Source organism: Condylostylus longicornis, unplaced genomic scaffold, assembly GCF_029603195.1.
Source record: "Condylostylus longicornis isolate FDR11 unplaced genomic scaffold, ASM2960319v2 ptg000013l, whole genome shotgun sequence".
Lineage (NCBI taxonomy): Eukaryota > Metazoa > Arthropoda > Insecta > Diptera > Dolichopodidae > Condylostylus > Condylostylus longicornis.
Window position 1 is genome coordinate 2,714,920 of NW_026577982.1, and position 27,155 is coordinate 2,742,074.

General features: G+C 25.2%; 2 protein-coding genes across 2 annotated transcripts in view; one reads left to right on the forward strand and one right to left on the reverse strand.

The window, feature by feature from the left end:
* The window catches only part of LOC129619378 (uncharacterized), a 131,280-nt gene that overhangs the window by 59,976 nt on the left and 44,149 nt on the right, over positions 1-27,155 (reverse strand). The gene's annotated exons all lie outside the window — the stretch shown is intronic.
* On the forward strand, positions 9,983-18,240 carry LOC129619377 (myb-like protein X). Its single transcript, XM_055534626.1, has 3 exons — positions 9,983-10,217; positions 10,884-16,442; positions 17,502-18,240. The coding sequence occupies exons 1-2, from the start codon at positions 9,988-9,990 to the stop codon at positions 16,417-16,419; spliced, it is 5,766 nt and encodes a 1,921-aa protein (XP_055390601.1). The 5' UTR covers positions 9,983-9,987; the 3' UTR covers positions 16,420-16,442; positions 17,502-18,240.

The following is a 27,155-nucleotide window of genomic DNA, read 5'->3' on the forward strand; positions in this document are numbered from 1 at the left end:
TTACATGGATAAAATGGGACGTAAAATTCATAAATAATGTTTGATTCATAAGCTCTTTCTATTTCAACTCTAACGATTTCTAACCTAGTATGTGTTGCAACATGTGCGGCTGTAAAGCTTTTTAATGACGTTTTAGGGAATGTTGTGCTTGTAAATTGTCTTTTATTTATTTTCAATTTTTCTTTTTTAAATATTCAATTGAATAGTTTCTCTCTCACATTCTAACACGATATAAAATATTTGAAAATAAAGTTTTTCTTTAATTGAAATTTCGTTCTAATTTCCACTGAATTGAAAAAAACTTACTTATGAAAATAATTAAAATTTTTTTATTTTATGTGTGAAAAATTGCATTTCTTTTTTAAAAATTTTCTTTTTCTTTGTAAAGAAATGCAAAATTTTTTTCATAATTTGCCCTTTATTTTGTCAAAGGTATTTTCTTTACTTTTTAAAATAGAGAAAATGAGCTTACAAAAACTGTGAAATTGAATATATTAATAGAAATAAGGTGTGCTTAAATAAAAATAAGTCGAAATTTTTGGGAATTTAAGTAATGATTTTGAAAATTCAAGTGAATATACTCGCAATATACCTAAGTTTATTATTGTGAATAATAAATTTATGAATTCCTATAGCATGAACTAGAATATATCTATGTAGATGCGTGTATGATTAAAATTTCATACTACGAATTTGATGTATTTCATATCTGAGTGATTTTAAGGTTAAAATGAATGAAAAAATGTCAATTTTATGCTGGGTTACTAGATAACAATCCAGTAGGGTTTCGGGGAACTGTAAGTCAGACGAGCTTGCGAGACATTAAATAACCCTCGAAATTCTACATGGAAAGGAGAATCTGGACGTGCCTCTAAGCACTCACAGGCTGCTGCTACGTAGTGGGATGTATCAACCTCAGGTGGTCGAATGAAACAACACATGACACGACAAGGAAGTTGTAGCCAAAGTTAAACTTACGTCACACAAGGGATTTGATATCTCTCCGGCGAGAGGGCATTGGCGCGGTAATAACAGTTTTAACTAGACACTGTCTGATTGGCGAGTGGCGACCATGCCAAAAGAATAGCATGAGAGGAGGATGAGCAGACGGTGACCCATCTGCTATGCTTCTGTCCGGCATCTCTATTTTGTTCAATCTCTAAAAGAATACATTAATTTCAAAATTTAAATTTGAATTTTTATTTAAAACTTTATGTCATGTTAGACTTTATATTATTAGATAAAACGTTTAAATACCTAATTTTATTTGCCGATAAAGGAAATCAAAATATTTTTTTTACAACTGTCCCTATATAATTAAAATGTGATTGATTTATGAGCACGATCTGGAAAAGTTGTGTAATTTAATATTTTATTTTATGACTTCATTTAATCATTATAACCAATTGCCTTTGTATACACTAGAGACATTTGAGATTGATATAATTTTATATAACTTTCACAGATATTAATAATAAAATTTTATTACAGGTGAAATTCTAGTAGGTGGTTTAATTGAACACGAAAATTCTCGAAAAATTATTTGCATATTGTGTCTAATTTGCATAATATATGAATTTAAAGTGTAAAATATCTTATACAATCTTTTTTTTTATTTATTTAAAAAATGTTAGAAATCGTGTAAAATAATGTCAGATTGCAATTTAAATATTTTTTATACATTGTACAATGAAGTGATTATAAAATTTAATAAGAATTTAAGAAACAGGTGTTAGATATAAATACAATTATAAGATTATAGTTACAAATATTTCAACAATTAAAAATTAAGAAAAATATTGGGCAAATTATAAGATTTGTAGTTGAAAAAAGCAAACAAAAAAATTTAGCCGCAATAAACCCCTATTGCTAGTCACTAAATCAGTCACTGAAATCAGTTTACGTCATATTATTTTTAAAAATCTGATAATAAATCTGATGATAATCGGATTTCCTTCTTTCTATTAGATTTAATCTGATATTAGATTTTGACCACAAATCAGGCATTCATCATATTAAAGAGTTTTACAGTTAAAATTAGCATTACTCAGCTTTCTTGCTACAAGTTCGTTGCATTCCGAATTTTTTGAGAAAAGCAAGAATTCATTGGAAAACTCTAAGAAACCTGTTAATAAATTATTTCTGAAATTGAGAGAAATAACTGGATTAGTTATAAAAATTCTGAAAAATAAAAAGACTCTCTAGAACAGGGTGACAATTTGACAAGCTAATCTTCTCCTCTTACATAGTCTTCTTCTTTTCATATTTTTCTACAGTTTGTTCTTTAATAAGGTACTGGTTTGCATGTATTTTATATAATTTCATCATTTATAACTTTAACAACGCACAAAAATTAACAATGTCTTATTTGTATTTTATTTTATGATTTTATTTTAATTGGACATAAATAAAACCCACATCAGATTAGGCTGATTTTTCTCTATACACGCATTTAATATAATTATATTTCTTATTTACTAATTAGGAAACTAATTTATCATTCGCTTGATAAATGGTTTTTGAGAAAAAGAACCCGTGTCAATCATCATTTAGAATTTTTTAATTACATAATTCGCGTATAAGTTAGTTAATCATAAGGCATCATTTAAAATTTCTTAAAATAATTTTAAATACAAAATTAATTTAATATTTTCTTAAATAATAAATTCTTAATATTAAATTTTATTTTTTAATCTTTTAGTTTTTCACGTATAATTAGATCCGGTTTGATGAAAAATTACGTCTTAAAATAAAATTGCATCTACAATAATTTTTTTTTCTTAATATGAATTTTATATTTTCGGCAAATTTTTCAACACTAAAGCAAGAAATGAAAAAAAAATTGAGTTGATCACGTCAACGCTGTGATACTCGTACGAAATTGGTATCCTAAGAGGGAACAAATATGCCATAGATTGGACTATTGGATGGCTTTAATTGCGTAGCTTTTATTTTACAAGAAAGGAAATAAATTATCTACGTATAATCTTGAAGCTTAGTGTCTGGCTGTATTCGATCATTTATTCGGAATATAAGGAAGAGAAATCAGGGAGCGGTAAATTTGTAATAATTTCTTTTGAATATACATTCGTACGGAAATAATAGTTGCCATATTATCATATTAATTTATGCAAAATTTCAGTACTGTAATTTCAATAATTTCTAAGATATGACTAAAAAACTATTGAAGCTGAATGGCAGCTACCATAAGGAGTCAAGAAATTTCAACGATTTTCAATCACACATAAGATACTTGCTTATGCAATTTTTTTACATTATAGCTACAATAGATTCCGGCATTTACTATTTCAAATAGTTTGTGAAAATTTGGTGAGCTAAGCTCAATTAGTTTTTGAGTTATCATTGAAACGAATGGACGGACACACTAACAGACATGACAAAGTCGACTCAGAATTCGAAGCTGATCAAGAACATACATTTATGTCTTTATGGTCATTATTATGTCTTATGTCTTAGATCATTTTTAAGCGTAACAAACGGTAAGGCAAATTTATAAAATCTTTCAAACACACTTTTTTACGGGTATAACAAGCAGAGAGCAAAAGAGAGAAAAGTTGCTTACAAATGTGTATGTGTGTTTCGTGAATGTTATTAAAAATCCCAAACAAAACAAAGTTTAAATATGTATTGACATATCAAGATTACGTCAAAATTAAAGTTTTATTGGAGCAAAAAATAATATAAAAATAATTCGCAAAAAGTCGCAAAAAATACAAAGATGTCAAAAAAACAATATAAAATTTAATTTTCGATGCAAGTCACGTTGTATAAACTGTACATATATGCAACGGGATTCGAAAATTAAGTCATTCTTATATACATAAATACATATGTTTTTAAAATCATAATAAAATATCTCACTCACTATAATTCGTAGTACATGTCAAATTAATTGAGAGATGACATTAAAAAATTTTGTTGCATGGAGAGATGATTGAGTGTTGTCAAACTGTTAAGCGTGCGAATTAAAATTCTTAAATTAAAATAAAATTAATTTGTTATTGAAGATCACTAGAATAAAAAAAAAATATATAAAAAATAATTGATATTCAACTTAACAAACGATCTTATATAATTTGTCATTCATGAAATATTTAAAACAAAAAAGGTAATAAATTTTTTTCATTCTGTAAACTTTTAATTTTAATAATTAAAAATAGTATTCTACGCGAGTACATTCTTTAACTATTTTTAATTTTTTTTTTTTGGTATTTTCAGAATTGTATCACATAAAGATCAAGTTCAAAACACACACAAAAAATTCTCAGTTATTCATTGAAGAAATTTATGATAGATCAAAATGATTCATATATGGTATTTCTGAAATGTCAACAATTGAAATAGCAGGTAAAACAACAGTAAAAAACTGGAAACTTCTTATTAAGTCAAATGACCAAAAATAAACAAAAATCATCAACTTGTTATACAAAATACTTTTGATTTTAATATTGTTTTTGTTTTTTTTGTTTTTCGTTTTCGAATAGTAAAAATGATAAAAAAAATTTTTTTTTTTAGCTTTGGTCACTTTTATTTTACTATAAAAATTATAGTAAATTTCTTAAAGGCTATTATGAATTTTATTGCCGAAATTTGGTATTTACGTGGAATATGTAGATTTAATGTAGGACGTAAAGTGGCAGTGAACATGTGCTACGATCAAAGAAACTAAATAAATGCTATAAATGAAAAATTTTTTAAATGTGTTATAATTTAAGAATCTGTGTAAGCATAGTGTAAATAACATAAGGGTCCACATTTTATATAAATTCGAATATAACCAATAGTTGATAAAGTGGTAAATTTATTATCAGACAAATTACTTAGACCAAAAGTCAACTATTATGCAAGCAAACATTGCACGAGAGAATAATATTTGCCTTGAATAAGTGAGAAGACATTCTTCTCTCTCACTAAATTCCAATATAATTATGTTATAAATTTGCATACTTTTAGGTGAAGAACAAAATATGAAAAGAAGCCTTAACAGCGAATTAGTAAAATTATTTTTCATTGTGTGGAACACTTAAAATAGCTATTGTTCTGACAAGAAACCATTTACTGATACCATATTTTTTTATAAAAATTTCATTAAGCTTCTATATAGTTTCAAAGAAATGAGAGTTGCCGGCAAATAAAATATTGTTAATTTTGAGTAATGATAACTTCGGAACCGGGAATACTTTTTGGTAACTTTTACCGGGAATGTAATTAAAATTATAGTAACCACAAATTTGATTGGACAAATAGAAGTTTTTAATTATAAAGGATTTTTAAAATTAGTTCGAACCTAAAATTTTACCTATTGTTAATTCTTCATTACAATTCCTAAGTAGGTTTTAAATTTCGAATCCGATATCAAGATTATGTATAAAATATTTTTTCATGATTACACAATGAGGGTTTTACATATGAAACTAAGAGTAATATTCTAAATTTATACATTAATAAATTTCAATAAAAACAAACTCGCCATGAATTCGATTTTGTACTACAATCACTAGGTCCTTAGTACAGAAACATTTTCCAACATAAAATTTAATGTGAGTATATTATTTTGGTACTTGTATTATGTGCGTTGTTAATGTGTTTTGAAACATAAATAAACACTTAATGCTATTACTTATCACATTATATTTTATCATTTGCATTAACACTAAAAAGAAAATGACGTTCTGACCTTGAAACCTTTTTAATTTTTTCTTACTCTCGCATTAAATTCTTTGTGTTTAAGAAATAAATACGACGACGTCTCTTTAGGTCAATATTTTATTAGTGTTATCGATTGATGCGAACGTCTGGCAATTCACGATTTTATTTGTTTTTTTGAAATTCTTTTGAATTTAAATTAAAAAAAAATATTTGAAATCGATTTAAATTGTAACAATAAAAATCGATTTAAAATTCTATTTTCGTTTTAATATCGCGCAAATTTTTGGACATGAATTATTCATTTTAAATGTAAATTTAAAATATATTTAATTTTATATTTATTTTGCTGTAAAAATAAAGAATTTAATAAAGAAGAAGAAATAATTCAATTATTCAACAGGATAAAAAACGTACGTATACGGTAAGAGCTGAAAGAGAAACTCCGAAAATATAATTAGACAAAATTACTGTAATTTAATAATTTGTTCATTCAATTTGTAAAAGAATTAGTGCTTCCGTGTTTAAATTATTTTTAAATTGTCATCACTTAAAGAAATAGCTTAAGTTAAAGATAGGAATCAATAATGTATAATTCATATTCATCTTTTAATAAAAGTTACAAATCTCTTTAAGTAGTTTGTATATACCAGTTTTAATGGGGATTTTCAATATAAATAGCGTGTATAACATTTTTTTATTATCCCGGAAAATTTTTTTTTCAACTTCTGTTTCGGTCTTTAAAGTATGCATAATCCGAAATGGGAAAAATCGGATTGCCTTTAGGATTCTAGTGATTTTTAAAAATAGAAATATAAAAATTTAATTATCTACTATTTTCTGGTATTTAAAGTATTTGTCATTCGATATTTTGCAATTATATTTATAAAACATTGCGTATTACAATTCTTTTTTACAAATTATAAAGAAATAAAGTAATAATCACACTGCAATAATATTTTTTTAATCAATAATTGTAATTATTAATTTATATTTTATTGTAAATTATTGTAATAAATTGGAAAATAATACTTTGTAATTTAATATTTAAAGTAAGTGTATAGTTGCAACCATATATGAATTTCATATTGCAAATATTTTCGTATAACATTATAAAAGATTTTATCATAAATATTTTTTTTATATTCATAATTTCAATATGAGTGTACCAAAATGTCCTTGAAATTGTTGATTGACTCATCCAAAAAAAAAAACCGAATCATTAGTGTTATACACGTATAATAAAAAATATAAATTTATTTTTCCTGGAAATTAAATCAAAGTATTGAAGCAAAAAAAAAACAACAAAAATAAAGGAAAAATTTTTAAATCAAATTGATTTCATTAATTAGTTCAATTTTTATACCTTATTTGCACCGTCTCGGATCATATCTTATTAAAATTATTGTGCTTTTTTTTAATCCTAATGAAGAAATAATATGAGATAATTAAATGTGGTTGAAAGAAATGAAAGCTAATGTTAAAGAAGATGAAAGTTAAATGAAAATGAGTTCTAGTCCTTTTCTTTAAATCAGAGGAATTTCATAAGTGTGAGGATTTTAGGCTGCATAAAATTAACTTCGTTTCATAATTGATTGGAATAGTTTTACTAACGTATAACAGTTTTTAAATTGAATTATTTTTGAGGGAATAAAGAAATTAGCTTTTCAATGAAAAGGGAACTCCAGTAAGGAAATTGTTTAACCGGTACTCATAATCAACGATAATTAAACCGATACTAATAATCAGTATCTTGTGAACAATAACAGGGTCATAGGAGTCCAAATCTCACCTCGAGTCTATTTCTAGATTTTTTTTTTTATATGTGACTAAAATATACGTATGTACGTAAAAAATATTGTCAGTATTGATATTGAAATCTTATTAACTGTTATATCGGGAATTTTATCTAGTATAATCGAATTTTTCGATTAATAATTCGTTTATTGTTCGATATTTTGACAAAATGATTTCATTTCCATGGATCTTGTTTCAAGATCTCATTTAAATCTAATAATAAAATTTCATTAATGCAAAAAAGAATAAAATAAAAAAAAAAAAGGATTTCGAAAATAAATATTTTTTTTCTTTTGTTTTGTGTCGTTTTTTTTTTGTAAATATACAAAAAAAAAAATATATTTTTATTAATTATTATTCATTATAAATAAAAACAAACAGAAATACTGAACGAAACCGGCATTTTTAAACGGTTGAAAGCTTTTTCGTAAATACACACACCTTTTATATAAGAAAATCAATAATTGTAAAGAAAAAACAGCAAAATTAAAATCTTATAAAATTGAAGTAGGTACCTGAGATTTTTAGAATTATAACCTGTCTACAGTAATTATAATTTTTATTTTAAATTATTTTCAACACGCATTAAAGCATGACATTTGTTTTATTTGTAAAATGTTCTTAAGAGTATTATGGAATTCTTATATGCATTCTTAATTGGAAAAATATTAATTTCGTTTATGATTGTAAAAGTGCAACTTATGAGGTACAGTCCAGATGAAAAGTATTTTATTGAATTTGATAATTTATACAAATGAAGCAGAGAATTTTAGTTATTTATATGATCCCATGGTTTCTAATAAAAATTTTTGTTCTTCCATGGTTCAAGTTGCTAAAATTTTGCAAAAATATTTATTTAACATTTAGAAATAAATTTATTATGAATTAAATGTTAAAATTTTTTCAAGATGTTTCCACTTTTTTGGTTAATTAATTGCTTTTCAATAAAATCTTTTAATATAATTAACACTTCTACTGTTAAATTTTATTGTATGCATTCTGATCATAAAGCATTTACTTCTTTAGTGTTAATGAATTTTTGGGATTAATATTTTGGCGTTTAATTGATGTTCATAGAGAAATAAAAAATAAAAAAAAACACTCTCATTTAAAAATAATATAAAATTCTGCCAATTTTTATGATTATTGTTCGAAAAATGGAAGTTCCCATAAATATAATCGTGACTATTAGAGACGGAATGGAATAATTGTAGTTTATTATGAATACTGTGATTGTGAATTAAAAATGTGAACAATGATCATAAATCATAGCGAAATTATCAAATCACAACTGGTAATTTGTGAAGAGGAGTTGAGCGAAAACTTATTTTCTCTCTTTTTTTGTAGATGTATTTTTAAAAAAAATTCTCTTTTCTTCGGAATAAAATTCTTTTCTCTCCTATTTCAAGAGAAAAAGTGATATAGTCTCCAGCTACAATAACGAAGAAATAAATAATTAACATAAAAACATAATAAATTTCAAATTATATTTAACAGAATTATGAAAAATAAAAAATGTCACGAGAACTTATTATGAGAACTTGCGTACCTATATACGTAATTTGTAAGATAATGTAATTTGTAAAGTATACCCAAGAAAGCCGACTCTTAACTCTTAAATGCTAACGTTTTACAAACTACTTCACTATAATCGATAATGGTATATGCTATAATTATTTATTTTATCACATGCTGTACTTTGTCACTATCGTAAGTAGCCTTCAAGTTATTTGTCATTACCGAAATTGGCCTGTTAGTTATCAATATTGTCTAAAACAATGTTCTTTTATAAAATAAATTTCTTTCTTGAGCTTAACAAATAAAATTGGTTTTCTATCTTATAGTTGTCAAGAAACAATTTCGATTTTTTTCAATTTTAACCATTTATTTTGATTTTTGATTATTTTTGTTATTTTGTTTTTAACATTTAGCATTTTTATTGATTATGCTAATTTGGATGCTATGATAATATGTTGACATTAATTTGGTTACTTTAAGCTGAGGTATGCGCTTCTTTCTCTCTCTCATTCCAGTGCTGTATGTATGTATATACATAATATGATTATTTTAGCTTTAGCTTGAAACTAGTTTGATTTTAAAGATATTTAAGTGATTTTTTTTTTATTCAATTTTATGCTTTTTGTGTTTTTTTTTATTTGGAATCATAATAATAATTTTGCACAGGAAATTTTTTTTTTCTTATACTTTTGTATTTTGGTCATCATTTTATATAGTGGTTGTTGTCGTATACAATTGTACTGTTGTTGTCGTCATCATCATCATCATCTTTAAGTATATTTTATATCATTATTATTGTTGTTTTTGTATTTAATATTTTGTTGAGAATTCAGTAGAAAATTTATTGGGATTCGGTTATTTACCAAAATAGTTTTTTTTTTTTGTTATTATGTGTGGATATTTTTATTTTTTGTTTTAATAGCGGTTTTTTAAAAAATTTTTTAATTTAAAAATTTTTTGTATCTTGATGAGAATCTTCAGTCAGTGTTTAGATCTCGTATGAAAATGAAGTCAATAATGAAAATATCTAGTCTAATCGGTATTAGTATCAATTTATTGATATTAATAAATAATGTTAAAACATATTCGTTAATTAAGGATTTACGTTTAAATGATTCAGGACAATGTGAATTAAATGGTTTAATATTAGAACCGGGTGAACGTCAAAATCATCCAGATGAATGTTTACAAATTGTATGTTTTAGAGATGGTAGTGGACGTGCTAAAGTTAATTAGTAAGTGAATTATTTATAATATTAATTATAAATTAAATGGAAATTATAGTGGATACAATTAATTATGAAAGAAAATGAAATTTAATGAAAGTGCTTTTAATGGAATGCCAAAATAATTGTATGAGTGTAATATTTACATGCATTACATCTGTGTGTATTGTGGAATGTAAAATTTAAAGCAATATAAAAAGAAGAAGATTTAATAGTGTTGCTTATATCGTGTTGAATTTTTTTCTTTATATATGAATCATTAATATTAAAAAATAAATATTTTTTTTTATGGACAATTTATCCGTATATGACAGTGGCAACAATATAATAGCAAAAGAAAAAAAGTGGAAAATAAATTAAATAACTGTTTAATTTGAGTTTTGAAATAAATTTTTTATACACAAAATTAAATAGTATGTCTGTATGTACATTGGCTATGATGTAATATTAAAATCGAGGTCATGCTAAGGTGGTGGTTTTAAATTTTGGTTGTTGAAGAAAAAAAAAAAACAATTTTTGAATTTGATTAATTTTTTTTTGTTTTAATTTCAAAAATGATGTGATAAATTGATTATTTAATTAAAAATAACAACAAAAAAAAAAAAAAACAGAGAATAATTTATATTTTATTATTTATTAATTAATTTGTATTTATGTATTTTTATTTTAAAATAGCTGCCCATGGGATCCAGATGCAGAATATTTAGATACAACACTTCCTTATCCAAAATGTTGTAAAGTTAAGGATTCTAAACCAGCACAACGTTTTCATAGTTATAGAGAACCAGGTGGTGGTTATAGATCTAGTAAAAGAGTTTTAATACAAAATAATCAATCAAATCAACAATCTGATTCATCTGATAATGATATTAGTGAAGACAAACCCTACAGAAAATCTTCAAATAATCGACATGATAATGTTAGAAATAATGATGATGATGATGATATTGATAATGATAACGAAAATGATAGAGCATCAATTCAAAAACCCGTCAAACCAATAAATAAAATTCAAACTCGTAAACCATTTTTCAAAAAACCTGCAATAACAACAACAACAGCTGCATCAATTGATAATTCAGATGAAATTTTAGAATTAGAATCAGAAGTAGATTCGAATAAAGATAATTCTGAAATTAAAATAGAATCAACAACAAAAAGTTTTTTTCGTAGACCATCAAGACCTTCATCAATAAGAGTTACAAAATCTCAGTTATCACAATCGTTAAATGAAAATTCAATTGATGAACATGAAACTTCAAAAAAACCAATTGATCGAATAAAATCAACTGAAGCTACTTCCTCTACCACTACAACAACAACAGAAGCAACTACTACAACAACAACAACAAAGGCAGCAACCACCACAACAACAGAAGCAAGTACAACGGAAAAAATTTTAGAAACTACTGTTGAATCAGATATCGAATCTGATAAGAAATCAGATATAGAATTAGAATCAAAGGATACAAGATCAAATGACAAAGATTCTAATGAAAATGAAAAAAAAGATTCGGATGAGTCATCAAAATCGCTACCAAATGAAAATGAATCAGAATCAAATTTAGAAAAGTCAACTGAAGTTGCGCTTGAAAAAGATTCAGCGAAAGAAGTGGAGACAACCACAATAAAATTACAAGTATCGACAAGCGGTGAATCATCATCAACAACAGAATCTACAACATCAACAGAAGCAACGACAGAAAGTAAAAATGATTCAAATGAAAAAGATAAAAAGGATGAAGATTCACAAGAATCAGTTAAACCAACTTCACGACCTATAAATTCTAGAAGACCTAGACCTATTGGTCGAACTAGAGGCACAACAGCTTCTACTGAAGAAATAACGACAATTTCAACTCCAATTGAAGAAGAAACTAGTACTAGGAGTAGAACAAGATTAAGACCATCTAGAGCTCAAAATATAAAAACATTTAAAAATGAGATCCCTTTAGATTTAAGTAAAATCAATGATGACATAGATGAAAATGAAAATTATCCAAAATGGTATATAAATAAAGAATCTACCCCGCCGGTTTTGACAACAACACCTGTTATTTCTTCAATTGAATCAATTGAACCAATACCTGTAACAACTGAATTTATTCCTGAAACAACTGAAACTTCAGATGACCAGATAATTGGTGGCATTACTGATCGAAAAATTCCATCGCGATTTACATTTAAAAATTTTTATGAAGATGAAGAATCTATTACTGAATCTACTGTAGATGAGAAAATTGATGAAGATATTGATATAACGATTAACAGCACTACAACAATTCCAATTGATTTGGATGAAGACAAAGTAGTTACTTCAAGATCGATATCACCTGAAGCAAGTGAATTGGTTACAAATTCAGAATCTCAAATTAGGGAAACAGAAATAAACCGAGAAGCAAAATCAGTAACCGATGATTCAAAACAAAAAATTGATGATCAAGACCAAAAAGTTATTGAAAATTCCAAAGAGTTAGCGATTGAATCAGACAATTTGAAAAATTTAAATAAAAACTTGAACAATGACGATTTTGAAAAGCAGACTGTATTAAGTCAAATTGATGTGACAACTGAAAAAGAACAAGAGATTACAGACAAACTTCAGTCTAATTCTAATGATATGATAGGTCAAATTGATTCAGAAGAAAAGAAGTCCAACGATTCATCGGAAAGCGAAATAAAAGAGAATATTAAACAAGATTCCACTGAATCATCAAAAGATATAGCAGAAAATAAAGAAATTGAAAGTGTTTCAACAACTGAAAATAATTCTGAATCCAAAAATACAATTAACGAATCTAATAAAGATTCTCATGTTCCTACACAGTCCAGTGACTCACAAAGTGAGCAATCAGACATAGCAGAGCTGGAAAAGATCGCTGACAAAAATGATCAGGATAATGAAAGTGATTTGGTAAATAACACAAGTGAGACGGAAAGTTCTGAAGTTGGAAATATTTCAATAGACGATTCTATTAAAGAACAAGTAGCAAATTTAGAAAGTTCTCAAGAATTAAATGAAATCGTCAAAAATGATTCGAATGATTTAGTTGGGGAAACGAATTCTATACCTGAAAACAAAAATGACTTTTCTTTTAATTTAAATTCTGGTACTAAAACGGATTCTGTAACAAATTCTGACACTCGGGAATCAAAAGAATTATCAATCAACAAAGATTTATTAGGTAGCTCAATTGAAGAAGCTCAATCTAGTTTAGATAAACAATCAAAACTTGATATTAAACAAATGGAATTGAATGAAAATTCAAAATTATCTCAACAAAAAGAATCATCATTTGACAAGATCAATTCAAATCAACAATTGCAAGAAATATTAATTCCTGTTCAAATAATAAATGTACCTGATGAGGAAATCAACGCAATACCATTAGATTCAGAATTAAACAGTAATATAAAAGAAGATAAAAATGAAAAAATTAAATTAGGACAAGAAATTCAAAAAATTAATAAAGAAAATGAGTCAGTGTTAAATTTGGAAAAAAATATGGATGAACAAGTTTCTAAAACAAATGATTTGAATAAATTTGAGCAAATTGCAGTACCGGATATAAATATTTCAAGTGGATTAACAAAAGAAAATGAAAATGTTGATCAAACTAAGTTTGTAGAAAGCTCAGTTGGAGATAAAAATTTAGACGTTTCAGTTAATAAGGAGGCCTCAAAAACTGAATCTAGCACAAATGGGTTGGATATAACGACTGATAAACAAGACGTGAGGCTAGATAATTCGGAACAAAAGCAAATAATAGAAAATTTGGAAACCCTGGACAACTCAACTGTAGATGATGATAATGTGAAACCAAATGAACAAATTACTGGAAATAAACGAGAAATAAATGAAAATAGTCAAAATTTTTCTGATAGTTTTCAAGGATCTATTGATGGACAACAAAAACTTTTAGATAGCAACGAAGAATTAAGAGCATTATTACAAGAGTTTGATGAAACTCGACAAAAAATTTTGGACACTAACGAAAAATTAGGCCAATTATTACAATCAAATTTAAATTCTGGACAAGAAAAAATTGAAAAGGACAATTCTGTACAACAAACGATAATTGAAAATGCTTCAACACAATCAAGTAATAACCAAAAATCTACTGATACGCAACTTTTAGATAAAGAGAAAAAAGAAATCGAGAATGGTTCAATAGAGTACAGTAGCAGCAGTCAGGATTCTTTTAACATTGAACAAAAAGTTTCAGATAGCAATGCAGAGTTAAAACAAATCTTAGAAGAGAATGCAAAATCAAAAGATTCTGTGCAAGAAAAAGTAGTCGAAAGTGATTCGATACTGTCAAATATCAATCGAGAAACCATTCATACCGAACAAAAGCTATTGAATAACGACGCCGAATTAAGATCCGTTTTAGAAGAAAATGCAAAATTGAAGGACTCATCACAAGAGAAAACAGTTGAAAGTGGTTCAATTCAATCAAATAGTAATCAAGAAATTATTCACACCGAACAAAAACTGTTGAATAACGACGCGGAATTGAGATCAGTTTTAGAAGAAAATACAAAATTAAAGGACTCCTCCAAGGAGAAGGTAGTTGAAAGTGGTCCAATTCATCCAAATGGTAATCAGGAAAATATTCACACCGAACAAAAACTGTTGAATAACGATGCGGAATTGAGATCAGTTTTAGAAGAAAATACAAAATTAAAGGACTCCTCAAAGGAGAAAGTAGTTGAAAGTGGTTCAATTCAATCAAATAGTAATCAGGAAAATATTCACAACGAACAAAAACTGTTGAATAACGCGGAATTGAGATCAGTTTTGGAAGAAAATTCAAAATTAAAGGACTCCTCAAAGAAGAAGGTAGTTGAAAGTGGTTCAATTCAATCAAATAGTAATCAGGAAAATATTCACACCGAACAAAAACTGTTGAATAACGATGCGGAATTGAGATCAGTTTTGGAAGAAAATTCAAAATTAAAGGACTCCTCACAAGAGAAGGTAGTTGAAAGTGGTTCAATTCAATCCAGTAGTAATCAGGAAACTATTCACACCGAACAAAAACAGTTGAATAACGAGGCAGAATTGAGATCAGTTTTAGAAGAAAATGCAAAATTAAAGGACTTCTCACAAGAGAAGGTAGTTGAAAGTGGTTCAATTCAATCAAATAGTAATCAGGAAACTATTCACACCGGCCAAAAACTGTTGAACAACGATGCAGAATTGAGATCAGTTTTAGAAGAGAATGCGAAATTAAAAGACTCGTCGCAAAAGACAGTACTTGAAAGTGCTTCAATACAATTGAGTAGTGATCAGGGCACTATTCACACTGAACAAAAACTTTTAAACAGCGACACAGAATTTAGGCGTGTTGTAGAAGAAAATGCACAGTTAAAAGATTCTACAGAAGAAAAGGTAGCCAACAGTGGTTCAATGCAATCCAATAGTAATCAGGAAACTATTCACACCGAACAAAAACTTTTAAATAACGATGCAGAATTGAGATCAGTTTTAGAAGAAAATACAAAGTCAAAGGACTCTTCGCAAGAGAAAGTAGTTGAAAGTGGTTTAATACAGTCAATTAACAATCAGGAAACTATTCAAAATGAACAAAAACTTTTAGATAGCAATGCAGAATTGAAACAAATTTCAGAAGAGAATAACAAATTGCTGAATTCTGCAAAGATAGTCGAAAACAGTTCAATACAAACAACTGATAAACAGGAATCTGTTCAAAGTGAACAAAAGCTTTTAGACAATAGTGCTGAGTTGAGAAAAATCTTAGATGAAAGCACAAAATCGAAAGAATCTATAGGAACACAAACAGCTGCAATCGATTCAATACAATTGAATAGTGATTTACATAAAGATCAAAAACATTTTAAAGAAATTTATGGTTCTATACAAGAATCTTTAAATAAAGATCAAATATCTGATCAATTAAAATTTAATCAAGACTCTATTGATACCCAGCAACAAAAAACTTTTAATGAAGATATTGAACTTAAACAATTATTAAAAGAATTAGAAACAAAAGGTCAAGAATTCGATACACAACAAAGAACATTATCAGATGATCATTTTAAAGATTTAATACATTCTGAATTTTCAAATGATTATCAACAGAGAACATTACGGGATGATAGTATTGAACCAATATATTTTCGTGAAAAAGGACGTTATAGAATTGTACCTGGAGGGATAGATTTTGAACATTTACACGTGGAATAAAACACAAAAAAAAAACAATACAGGTAAAATGTTTAATTGATTTTTTACGTGAATAAGTTTTGATAGTAGCAAATATTTTAAAATAATTGAAAAAATTCCTATACAATCCAAGCGAACAACAATTTTCCAATTGTACGTAATCGTGATCGTAAAATAACATGAATAATTTCATTTTAATGGCACGTGACACTTTAATTGAAAATATCATACAGACTTTCAGGATGTACCAAGTATTATTCATTACAATTTCCAAATAATCGAAAAATTTTCTTATTTCATTTCGAAATTTCATCACTAAGTAATAATACCATATACGCAGAGAATCGAAATTTTATATTCGAATTGCAATAAAAATTCATCTGTCAAATGTCATTTCATTTTTGTATATAGTTTTGGAAGTGCAAAATGCATATTACATGATGAATTTAAATTTTATAATTTAAAAAAAAATTAAGACTTTCATAACTTTTATAACTTTATAAATTTTATATCAAAGAAAAACTGTATCCTAAATTTAATTCGATAAACATGCATATCGTATTATGTCAGTTGATTTGTTTTCGTTATTATTTTTTTCGCATTGTTGACTTTCGATTATCGATTCAAAAACAAAAAAAAATCAAAAATCCCACTACGATTTTCGATTCGCTTTTAAATTTATTAATATTGTGTTTGTGACTGTGTTCGTAAACAATAAACGAAAAGCATATGTAAGATTTTACTTTCGAAAAAAAAAGAGAAAAAATTTATTAAAATTTTTTTATATGGTCTTATAAAAATTATAATAAATTAAAAATATTTAGAATTTTTTTTGAAAAGAATAAAAGAATAATAATGCGCGAAAGTGAGAGAATTTTTAAAGCATATGACGTTCTAATTTTAGACATTCACTTTGTCTTTATAATGCCAAAAATTATTGTTCAAAATGGATTCTGCCAGAATTTATTGTTAAAAATTAACATAAAAATTTTTTATTTTTTTTTTCGAAATAAAATTTATAATTGATTAAATTTATTCATATTTCTTTTATATAATAAATCTGCTTGGGTATATTTATTCTTTTGTCTTTTTCTTTAACACAGAGAGATCACCAGTATTTCGAAAAGAAATACCAAAATGACTAAATCACATTTTACTAAAAGAATAAATAAAAAGTCAAAATAAACAAGGAATCAACAATTCCATACCGTTTACCGACGACTATAAATTAACAAAACAAAAAAAAAACCAAAAAAAAAAAAAAACACAAAAAAAAAATATGAAAAGGAAACAAAGAATTAATTTGTATAATTTCATAAATTTATCACCAGATGACATCACACTAGTTTTATTTTTAAAAATTTTTTATTTTTTATTTTTGAATTTCATCATTTCATTTATCATTATTTTTATTATCCAAAATTGATTTAAACCATTTTTTCTTTTTCAACACAACACATATGCATTTCGAAAGGAGTAAATGACATGAAATAAGTTTATACATATTTTGACTTAATAGTTATATAGCTTCATAAATAAAATTGAGAGGAAGAATCAATGTTACCAATTCAATTAAATATGACATATGAAATAACGTAATAGTAAATAATTTGACATATAAAATAATAAGGAATATAATGTTTCGTAATACGGGTGAATAAACTGTATGAGAGAAAATTTTAACTATTATACATCAATTAATATTGGATTACTTATAGTCACTATATTTACATAATTTAATATTATTAATAACTAGTCAATATAAAAAAAAATTGTTCTTTAAAATATTAACAAAAATATTTTTGTACAGAATTTTATGTGCTTATGTCAATTTCTTGTCATTTACAACTTATTACTACTAAAATGTAAAAAATAAACGAAAATAAAATTTAGAAAAAAAAAAATAAATTTAAAAATAAATATTTAGGATTATTTTTAATTTTAAGAAATGAGATCAATATTTTATATTACGTTTCTATAATCTCATAATAATTATATTATGAATATATTTTTTTTAAATTAAAATTTAATATAGGAATTTTTTGTAAATTGTCAACATTTAATTTGCTTATATATGTATAAAAATGCTGCCAGTAAGAAAGAAAAATTTAAAGGACCACAGAAAAATGAGATCACAAAAAAATTTAAAAACAAGAGAAATAAAAAAAAAATAACTTTTTGAATCATTTTAAGAGAAAATTTCCTTTTATAATTAATAAAATTAAAGTGATTTGAAAAGATATTTTATATTTTGTTAAAGTGAAATTTTTAAAATTAAAATTTATATATGTATATGTATATATGATTAATATATAATATAAATGTTGTAATATTACCCAGATATAGTTTGTAAAATTAATATAAAATAAATTATTTAAAAGTTTTTTTGAGTTTTTTTGTGTAAAAACCGTACGACGGGAAATAAAAATAAAAGAAAATATAGAGTATAAAAAAAGTACTGTTAAAGAGAGAGAGAGAATCGGTACTTTTCACAATTGTCACCGATTTGACGATCACGTGTTGATGATTTTTGTCACTGATGTCAGAATCGTCGATTGTTGCATTTATTTGCATATGTTATTGATCGTTATGGAAATTAAAGTGACGCTGTTTGACATAAATATCATAAAACATTAAAAAACAACATATTTTTATTAAAAACTTTAATTAATTAAATACCTTGATTCCGTTTCAGCCATCTGGTAAAAAGAAAATTTTTTAGCAATATAAAATATTTTGACAACTTGCAGTAACAATAAAAAAATTGCGGCGTTGCATTTTGATTTTTGCAAATTTTTGCATTAGCAAGAAATTATGAAATTCTGAGTGACGCCTCAAAATGATTATGAAAAGTAATTTTTGACATTTTGATTATAAAATTTACCAAACTCAACAGAAGAGAATGAAGTTAATTAGGTTGAATTTATCACATTTCTAGTTCTTCTATTAATAAATAGGCTGATTATATTTTCATAACATGTATGATTAAAGCTTTTTAAAGCAAAATTCTGAATTAGAATAAAAAATATGAATTCAGTGAAAACTAATGAAAGTTAGAAAGTACTTGTAAACGTGTCTTTAATTTTTCAAAACTTAAAATTTTGTTTCTTTGGAAATCGCTTATGATTCGGTATAGACCGTATGGGAAACTTTTAAAATTTTATCGATTTTCCTTAGATTACAATAATTTGCTTTCCTGAATTTTATATGATGTTCTAATATTTTGGATTGTAAAATTATGCTTAGAGTTAATCGTTTAGGATAATAGCCATTTAATATCAATTTATTTAATTTTAAAATTCCTTTAATAAGAAAAACTTATCTTACTTTCAAACCAATAAATGATTATAGTTTCAAATGAATAAATTATTATGTAGCCTGCTTAGTTACCACAGTCCTTTATCGATAAACGATTAAAAAACCATCGTTTTTCATCCTTTTCCTACTTCTCTTTCAATTTTAAAAAGGTTTCATGTTTGTATGTTTAATACATAAATCATGTAAAGTAAAACAAAAAGAGGAAATCTTGTAATTTAATTTTGCGAAAAAATTTCGTGACATACTCGTAACATAAAAATGCAATATCTCATCCTCCCCGTGGATTTCCCAAAACAAAGAGAAAGAGAATTCTTTGCAATAAATCTCTCCCAATACATTGATTTTGGAAATAGTGTGATGTCAATAAATTCCTTACATTACAAATAAAATAAAACCACTCACATTATAATTAAAAAATCGAAACTTGATTGAAAAAAAAAACAATAAAACAAAAGAAAAAAAAATTGCTATCAATGACCTTTAACTAAAAAAAAATTATGTCGTGATTCTTTTGAACTGCTGTTATGCTTGTATCTTTAATGAAAACATTTTCATACACAGAATTAATTTAAAATCGTGATGCATTTTGTAATTCATTACGTCTGTTTGTTAAAATTTTTGTTTAACAAAATGACGAGCTTAAGAAAAATAACCTTGACCTTTTGTTGCCAAAAACTTGTTATAAATGAATGCATCTTCTCTAGCAAGAAAAAAAAAGAAAAAAAAAGATTAAAGAAAAATTCAACTTTCAATTTGGAATTTTGCAAATTGCCGTATAATTATGCGTTTATTTTGGAAATTTATTTGGGATTGCATTGGAAAGGAACAGGGAAATTGCATAACTTATCTGAGTAATAATTAAAAAAACAATTTATTTACTTGAATCACATTGCATCTTTATGATTCATGATAATTTTTTAAAGGTACTGTTTACATATAAAACGGATTGTCATTCCGAGTATGACCGAATGAAATAATGAGGAAATGTTGAATTAAGTTGTAACGCAAATCAGTTGGGAATCAATTTACATAATTATTGGTAAATGGTTTATTAATTTTTGTTTCCTCTTCTTTCTCATTATATCTATAATTATTAAGTATCAATTTATTTATTAAGAAAAATTTTTTTTGAGCAATAAAGTATAGTTGATTGAATTTTTGAATTTCGTTTTGAATGCCGAATATTAAGATTTTTACTCACTCGTTTCCGGGAGTCGTTTGCGGGGTACTGTTATCAAGATCTCGGCGAGATCTTAAAGCTTTCAAGAAGTTTATTAAAATACTACAGTAAGTAAATAAAAAAAGGTGCCTCTTTCTTTTTTCTGAGGTCACAGCAACGAGCGGGTTGATTATTTATAAAAAACCTTGAATCTAGTTGTAAATCCGTGCACAAAATTGACTGAAATTTCGAAATATTTTTTTCGTGAGTCGTGGGTTTATCACCCAAACATTCTCTCTCTTAAATCAGAGAAACTTGTGCCATATATAATTTCTTACTTGATCTATCAATTATGCAAATTTCATAAAATAAATATTGTACAATCATTCAACAAGAAACAACTACTTTAATTCAAATGATTTACCAAAAAAAACATTTCTAACACAAGTGAAAATAGTTTTTTGCAATGCAAATTTATTGATGTTAGTTCAACATTGTTTAACAACAATGTTACTAACTAAATTGTTAAAATCAAAAGCATTATCAACAGTTTAAATTCAATGTAATAAGAATAAATTTTTGCAGTATTAGATAATAGTGAACCACGATTATATACAACTGGTTAAAATGACTAAAATTTTTTTAAATAATTTAGAAATTTTAATGAACTTACGAAAAATTTAATTTGAAAAGTGAAGAAATTTTAAATAATGGGTGTGATGTAGTTGACATTTTTGTAATATAATATAAATTCAAAAATTTTCAATTCAATTTAAAGAAGTTCTACTGTTCAAGATTTTAATGTTCAACAATATTGTAATCGGTTTTTATTGTTATCAAAATTTAAAGATCAGTTCGAAATTGTAAGAGAAACCATTTTTTATTGTTTTTATTAAAAATAACAATGCAACATCATTCAAAACATATTCTACAAATTTTGACAGAACAAAAACTAATTTAATATTTTATTTTATTATTTTGCTATTTTGGAATTTTGTAGCAATTTTCGAGCATACAAATTGGAAAAACAACTAATGAAACAATGATTACAAACCACTGTCTTCTACTAGTACTAGTATTTGCATGTTATACAATAATAAATTTCAAAATTTTCGGAAAATTTTATTTCGTATCAGAACATTTATGTGTAAGAACAGAAGAATAAGCAAATTAAGAGTTGAAGGAACCATTTATTGCGAATTAGAATAAATAATAATTGTTTTAATTACAATTGCTGCTCAAACAGTATAATATTTTGCAAAAGCAGTTGATTTTTCTACCAAATTTCTAAAAAGAAATTCAAAAGATTACAAGAGAAACTAATTTTCATTCAACATTTCGACAATATTCCAAAAGAATCCTTGTATCTTAAGTGAACTAAAAGTGCCTGGAAATTGTCTAATTCCGTGCAGAAATGAATTCTCCAATGAGCTTTAAAAATTATAAATTTTTCAAAGTTAGAGGACCTTCTCCAATATATTAAAAGTCGACATACAAATTTACAATACAATTTTAACTAATGTTTACACAACAATTGTTGTAAATACAAGAAAAAAAATAGAAAATTAACAGAATAATTGCAATTTACAGGTTTACCTTAATACGAGTATGCCACTCTATATATATATTTTCGGAAAACAAAAAACATAAAATCAAAAGTGTAACAATTTTAGAGCATAAATTGCATATTATAAAATCCGCCCTTGCAATAAATCATCTAGATTGAAGTAAGCAATACAATAATAAAAAAAACAACAATGGTTAAGTTAGAAACAAATAAATAAATAGTAACAAAAAAAAAATAAAACAAAATTTCCGTGACTTGAGGTAATTTTTTTTTTGAGTTTGTTGTTTTTTTTTTATGCTACGCTACAAATGTGCTATTCTCCATTAAAACCATTGAAGTGTCTTTTTGTTTTCATATTAAATTTTATTACTTTTTCTTATTTTTCATTCTTTTTCTTGATACCATAAACTAATAAGTCACGATCTAAATAAATTCCAGAGCGTTTTTATATATGAGCATATCTAATGACATAGATGACCAAATTAAAAGTTTAGAGCTAAAGACAAAAAAAAAAATTCTAAGTTAAATGTAATTGTGTGGCGTAGACAGAAATTTTTGTACAGCTGCAGTATTCTTGAGTCTAATTCGTAATACATTAGAAATTTTCGGAACACATTTGAAATTTGAAGTTTTTGATTAATTGTAAGATTAGGTATTTACGAATTAAACTTTAAAAGAATTTGAGAGAATTTAAGAGCATTTGAGAAAAAATCCCGAAATTTCAAACAAACTTATTGATGAGAAAATAATTTTAATTCAATTATAATTCTAAGTTCTCTCAAATATTTTTTCCTCTCTATTCTGAATTCCTTGTTACTTTCTATTTCATTACGGTCTTTTCGTAAATGCAACATTAATTTTATGCACTCTCTGTAATTCAAATTTCAAATTATAATTTTGTCTCTAGTCTTGTGCACAAACACTTGCCTAAAAATTCAAAAGCAAATACTAAATTTAATATTTATTTTCGCTAGAACTATAAGAAATAAAACAAAAGTTTTTAATCACATGCCTCAACTCTATATATACGTATGATAAAATTTGACTTAAATTAAAGTTAATTTTAAATTTAAAAGTGTTCAAAATAAGTTTTGGACTTTAGGCGTATTTCTTAGGTTTGAAATAAGAATGATTTGATAATTTTACACAAAACAATATACAAACAAATTTTTTTTGCATTAAATGAAAAAAATTTTGTTTTAAGCACCATTCATTTTAAAAATTGGTAATGGTATTGGAATGTTAAATGGCAGTTATTGCAATTAATTGTTTTATGGTAAAATACAAGAATAACACGAATTAAAAAATTCCATTAAACATCGAAGGGTTTTAATTGATTTGTGAGAAGGAATTTGATTTAAAATGGTTGGTGCCTCATGTTATTGTTGTACAGCCAAAGAACGTTATTTTGTGATATCAGAATTTTTTTTTTCTGTTTCAAATTCACTTTAATATTGAAAATAACATATTTTGATTAAAATCTGACAAGATTAAAAAAAACTTTGATATTTTTTTGATTGATACCTGTAAAAATTTAGAGCACACCTGAATCAAATAACAATTGAAAGGATTTTGTGTTTTGATTGAATGCAACTTATGATTAACGAAAGATTTAAGAGAGAAACTTTGCATTTTCAACAAAAAAAAAATTAATGAAAATAAATTGAAATTTTTTGACCCTATAGCGAAATAAAATTTTTTATTGTTTTTGTTTTTTTTCAGTGTTAATTAAATTTTGACATTTTATTTTTTTGATAATTGTGGAATTTACACTTAATTTGCGTACATAGTTATTAGAGACAGCAAGAATTGACTTTCATATTAGTTCTTATTGTGTCTGTAGATTTCAGAAATTGAAAATAGAATTTTTTTCTTTTAATATTTTAAAGATAATTATTTATTTTGAATGACAGTAAATGACAGTATGCAAAATTTTATTTAATTAAAATTTTTGTATAACAAGGAATTTTTGACATATTAAAATTTATTGTAGTAATTTTGGACAGTATATATTGTGTTTCATATTTGCGACCTAAACAATCACAATATTTATGATTTTTAAGCTTTAAAATAAATGTAAATTTTGAATTTTTTAATCCAATTTTGTATTTTAAGGAATAAAGAAAAGAACGAAAATGGAAGAATAATTAGTACAGGCCTATAATATTTCAAAATATCCAATATCTTGACAAAGAGGTGGCTTTGAGATAAAGTTTAAGGTGTTAGTATGAAAATTTTAAATACCTTATCAGAAATGAGTAATTTTTTAGGCCATTGATGACAATATGAGCATGATAAATGCAAATGAAGCGATTTTAAAATACTATATTAATAATATCAATGCCAGGTCTACTGTTAAATTGGGAGCTATTAATATTATATACGATTGTGTCGAAATTTTGGATTATCTCCCAATCACACTCACAAATACAATAATTGCAGAACAAAAAATCGGCACTTCGAAAAACATTCAATAATTAATTTCTCATTCTGACTGTTTCCATTTACGGTCTTTATTTTCGATTAGTTCTTGTTCTTACTATTATTAACAATTAAATTTTGATATTAAATACGCAATAGAAAAATTTCAAAAAACTACAAGAAAATGTGATAAAACAAATAAAACGTAATATTATTATTTGTAAATAAAATGAAACTGTTATATTGAATTACCAAATTTGCACTATACCAAATATAATTTTATATAAATTCGAAAACAAGTTAATACAAATTTGTTCTAAATTTTTAAAACAAGTTTTCATTTGAAATCTAATATCCGCGATATAACTTCTATATGTTTACAAACCAGCAGCTGAAACTAGTTAAAATAATTTTCTATTATTAACTTAAATTTACTTATATCCCGTATATTTTTAATAAGTAGTATAGGTAAGGTAATTTAAATACTCGTATAAAATAGTTGGCATGTAATTAAAAATGATGAATTACAAATATTTAAAAATCAAGTTTCTCATTTAAATCTTTTGAATTTACAAATTATAGAATTTAAAAATCTAAAGTTTAAAACACTATGTAACCCGTATAAGGTCTTTGAATATAAATAATTAAATTGTAATTCATCAAAATTTACTAAATATTTATTTTATCGTATATAAATATTTTTTTCAATATTTTAGAATTAGAAATAAACGAGTGATACCATCTGGAAATATCCTGTGTTTTTTTGGTACAATTTAATTTCATAAATAATTTATAATAAAAATTGAATTTATAAATTTATTTATTTGGAAATCATATTTTTTTATACTTAATGATTAAGTATTATTATAATTTAAGCCGGTTTTAATTACGATCTTTTTCAATATTCAATTTATGTACACGTATTTAGAATTCAAAATTCCGTTCTAATCGATTTATTATCAAAATAAATTAGAAATTATTTTTCTGATTCTATTTAAAAATTCAAAAATAATAAAAATATAATATTAATATTAAAATTATTTTATTATATTTTATAATTTTCAAAATACTAAAATTTTGAATAATAAAGAATTATTATTGCCATAAATACAAGGACTGTAAAAAAATAATAACCAGTTCCTTTTAAAAATAATGTAGAAAGTTTTATTGTTGGTGTTGTTGCTGGCAACATTAAGTCAAAATTATTAAATTTAAATTAAATTTTAATAAGTTTTTATATAAGGGGAAATTTCTAGCTATTCACGCATTCTTTTATACATTTTGAGAACGAGAATTTTTGATGAGACAATAGGGACTAGCATGTGGCAAAAAAGGAGTATTTGCATGTAAATTTTAAATATTTTGTACAACACAAAATTATATAAATATTTTAAATATTTATCAAAAGATTGTTGAAATACAAAGTTTACTTAGATGGCTGTATCAATTAAAGGGACCATATGATATTCTCTGGGTAATTAATTTTTGCAAATATAAGGGAAATTCAGTTATTAAGTTGAATATTTACATAATAGAATAGAGATACCATTTTGAAATCTTGTACATTTTTCTAAGTCATTAGATAAAAAAACTATGAAAACTAATATCATGTAACTGCGATAACAACTAACAGTGATAAAATTGGAGAGAGCTGCAGTATGTAAGGTTCATGTGATTCCGAAATCTGAACATATTATAAATAGTGTAGATATTCATAAGAAAAACCTGATTCAGAGGTTTCCAAATCATATTTAAAAATGCGTCGGTCTTATGCAGGGACAGAGTTATACTAAAATTTTTAAGCCCCTATAACTCCGGTATATCCTCAATCATTCAAATTTTTTAATAGGAAATGCAATAAATAAATTCTTCTTTATAGTATGCATTTAAGATTCTCTTTTATTGTTATACCATATTAACATTTTACCTTTGAAATTCGCTCTGCCCCGACTTTTGGAAACAAAATTAATTTTTACTGTAAAATAAATGTCGCAGTTTGTAAACAAATGAAAAAATTAAATGGTTACTTTTATAGAAAATTTGATGAAAATTTAATTTTCAATTTTCAATTATTTACAAAATTTTGTTTTGTTTCTCTACATGTAATATATTTACTTACTTACATAAATATAAATTTTAACATTAATAACAAAAGAAAAACTTTAAATGTTGCCGCTTAAAATGTTAAATGTAATCTGCTTGAGAAGCGTGTGTGTGCGCGCATGATTTTATTTTTATTTTGATTATTGTTATTAATGATTTAATAATTTAACTATGCGGTTTATTTATTAT

Bases quoted from the DNA above. Each gene is read 5' to 3' on its own strand.
- LOC129619377 (XM_055534626.1), top strand. From the start codon at position 9,988: ATGAAGTCAATAATGAAAATATCTAGTCTAATCGGTATTAGTATCAAT. The intron at 10,218-10,883 runs GTAAGTGAATTA...ATTTTAAAATAG, and splicing joins GGACGTGCTAAAGTTAATTA to CTGCCCATGGGATCCAGATG.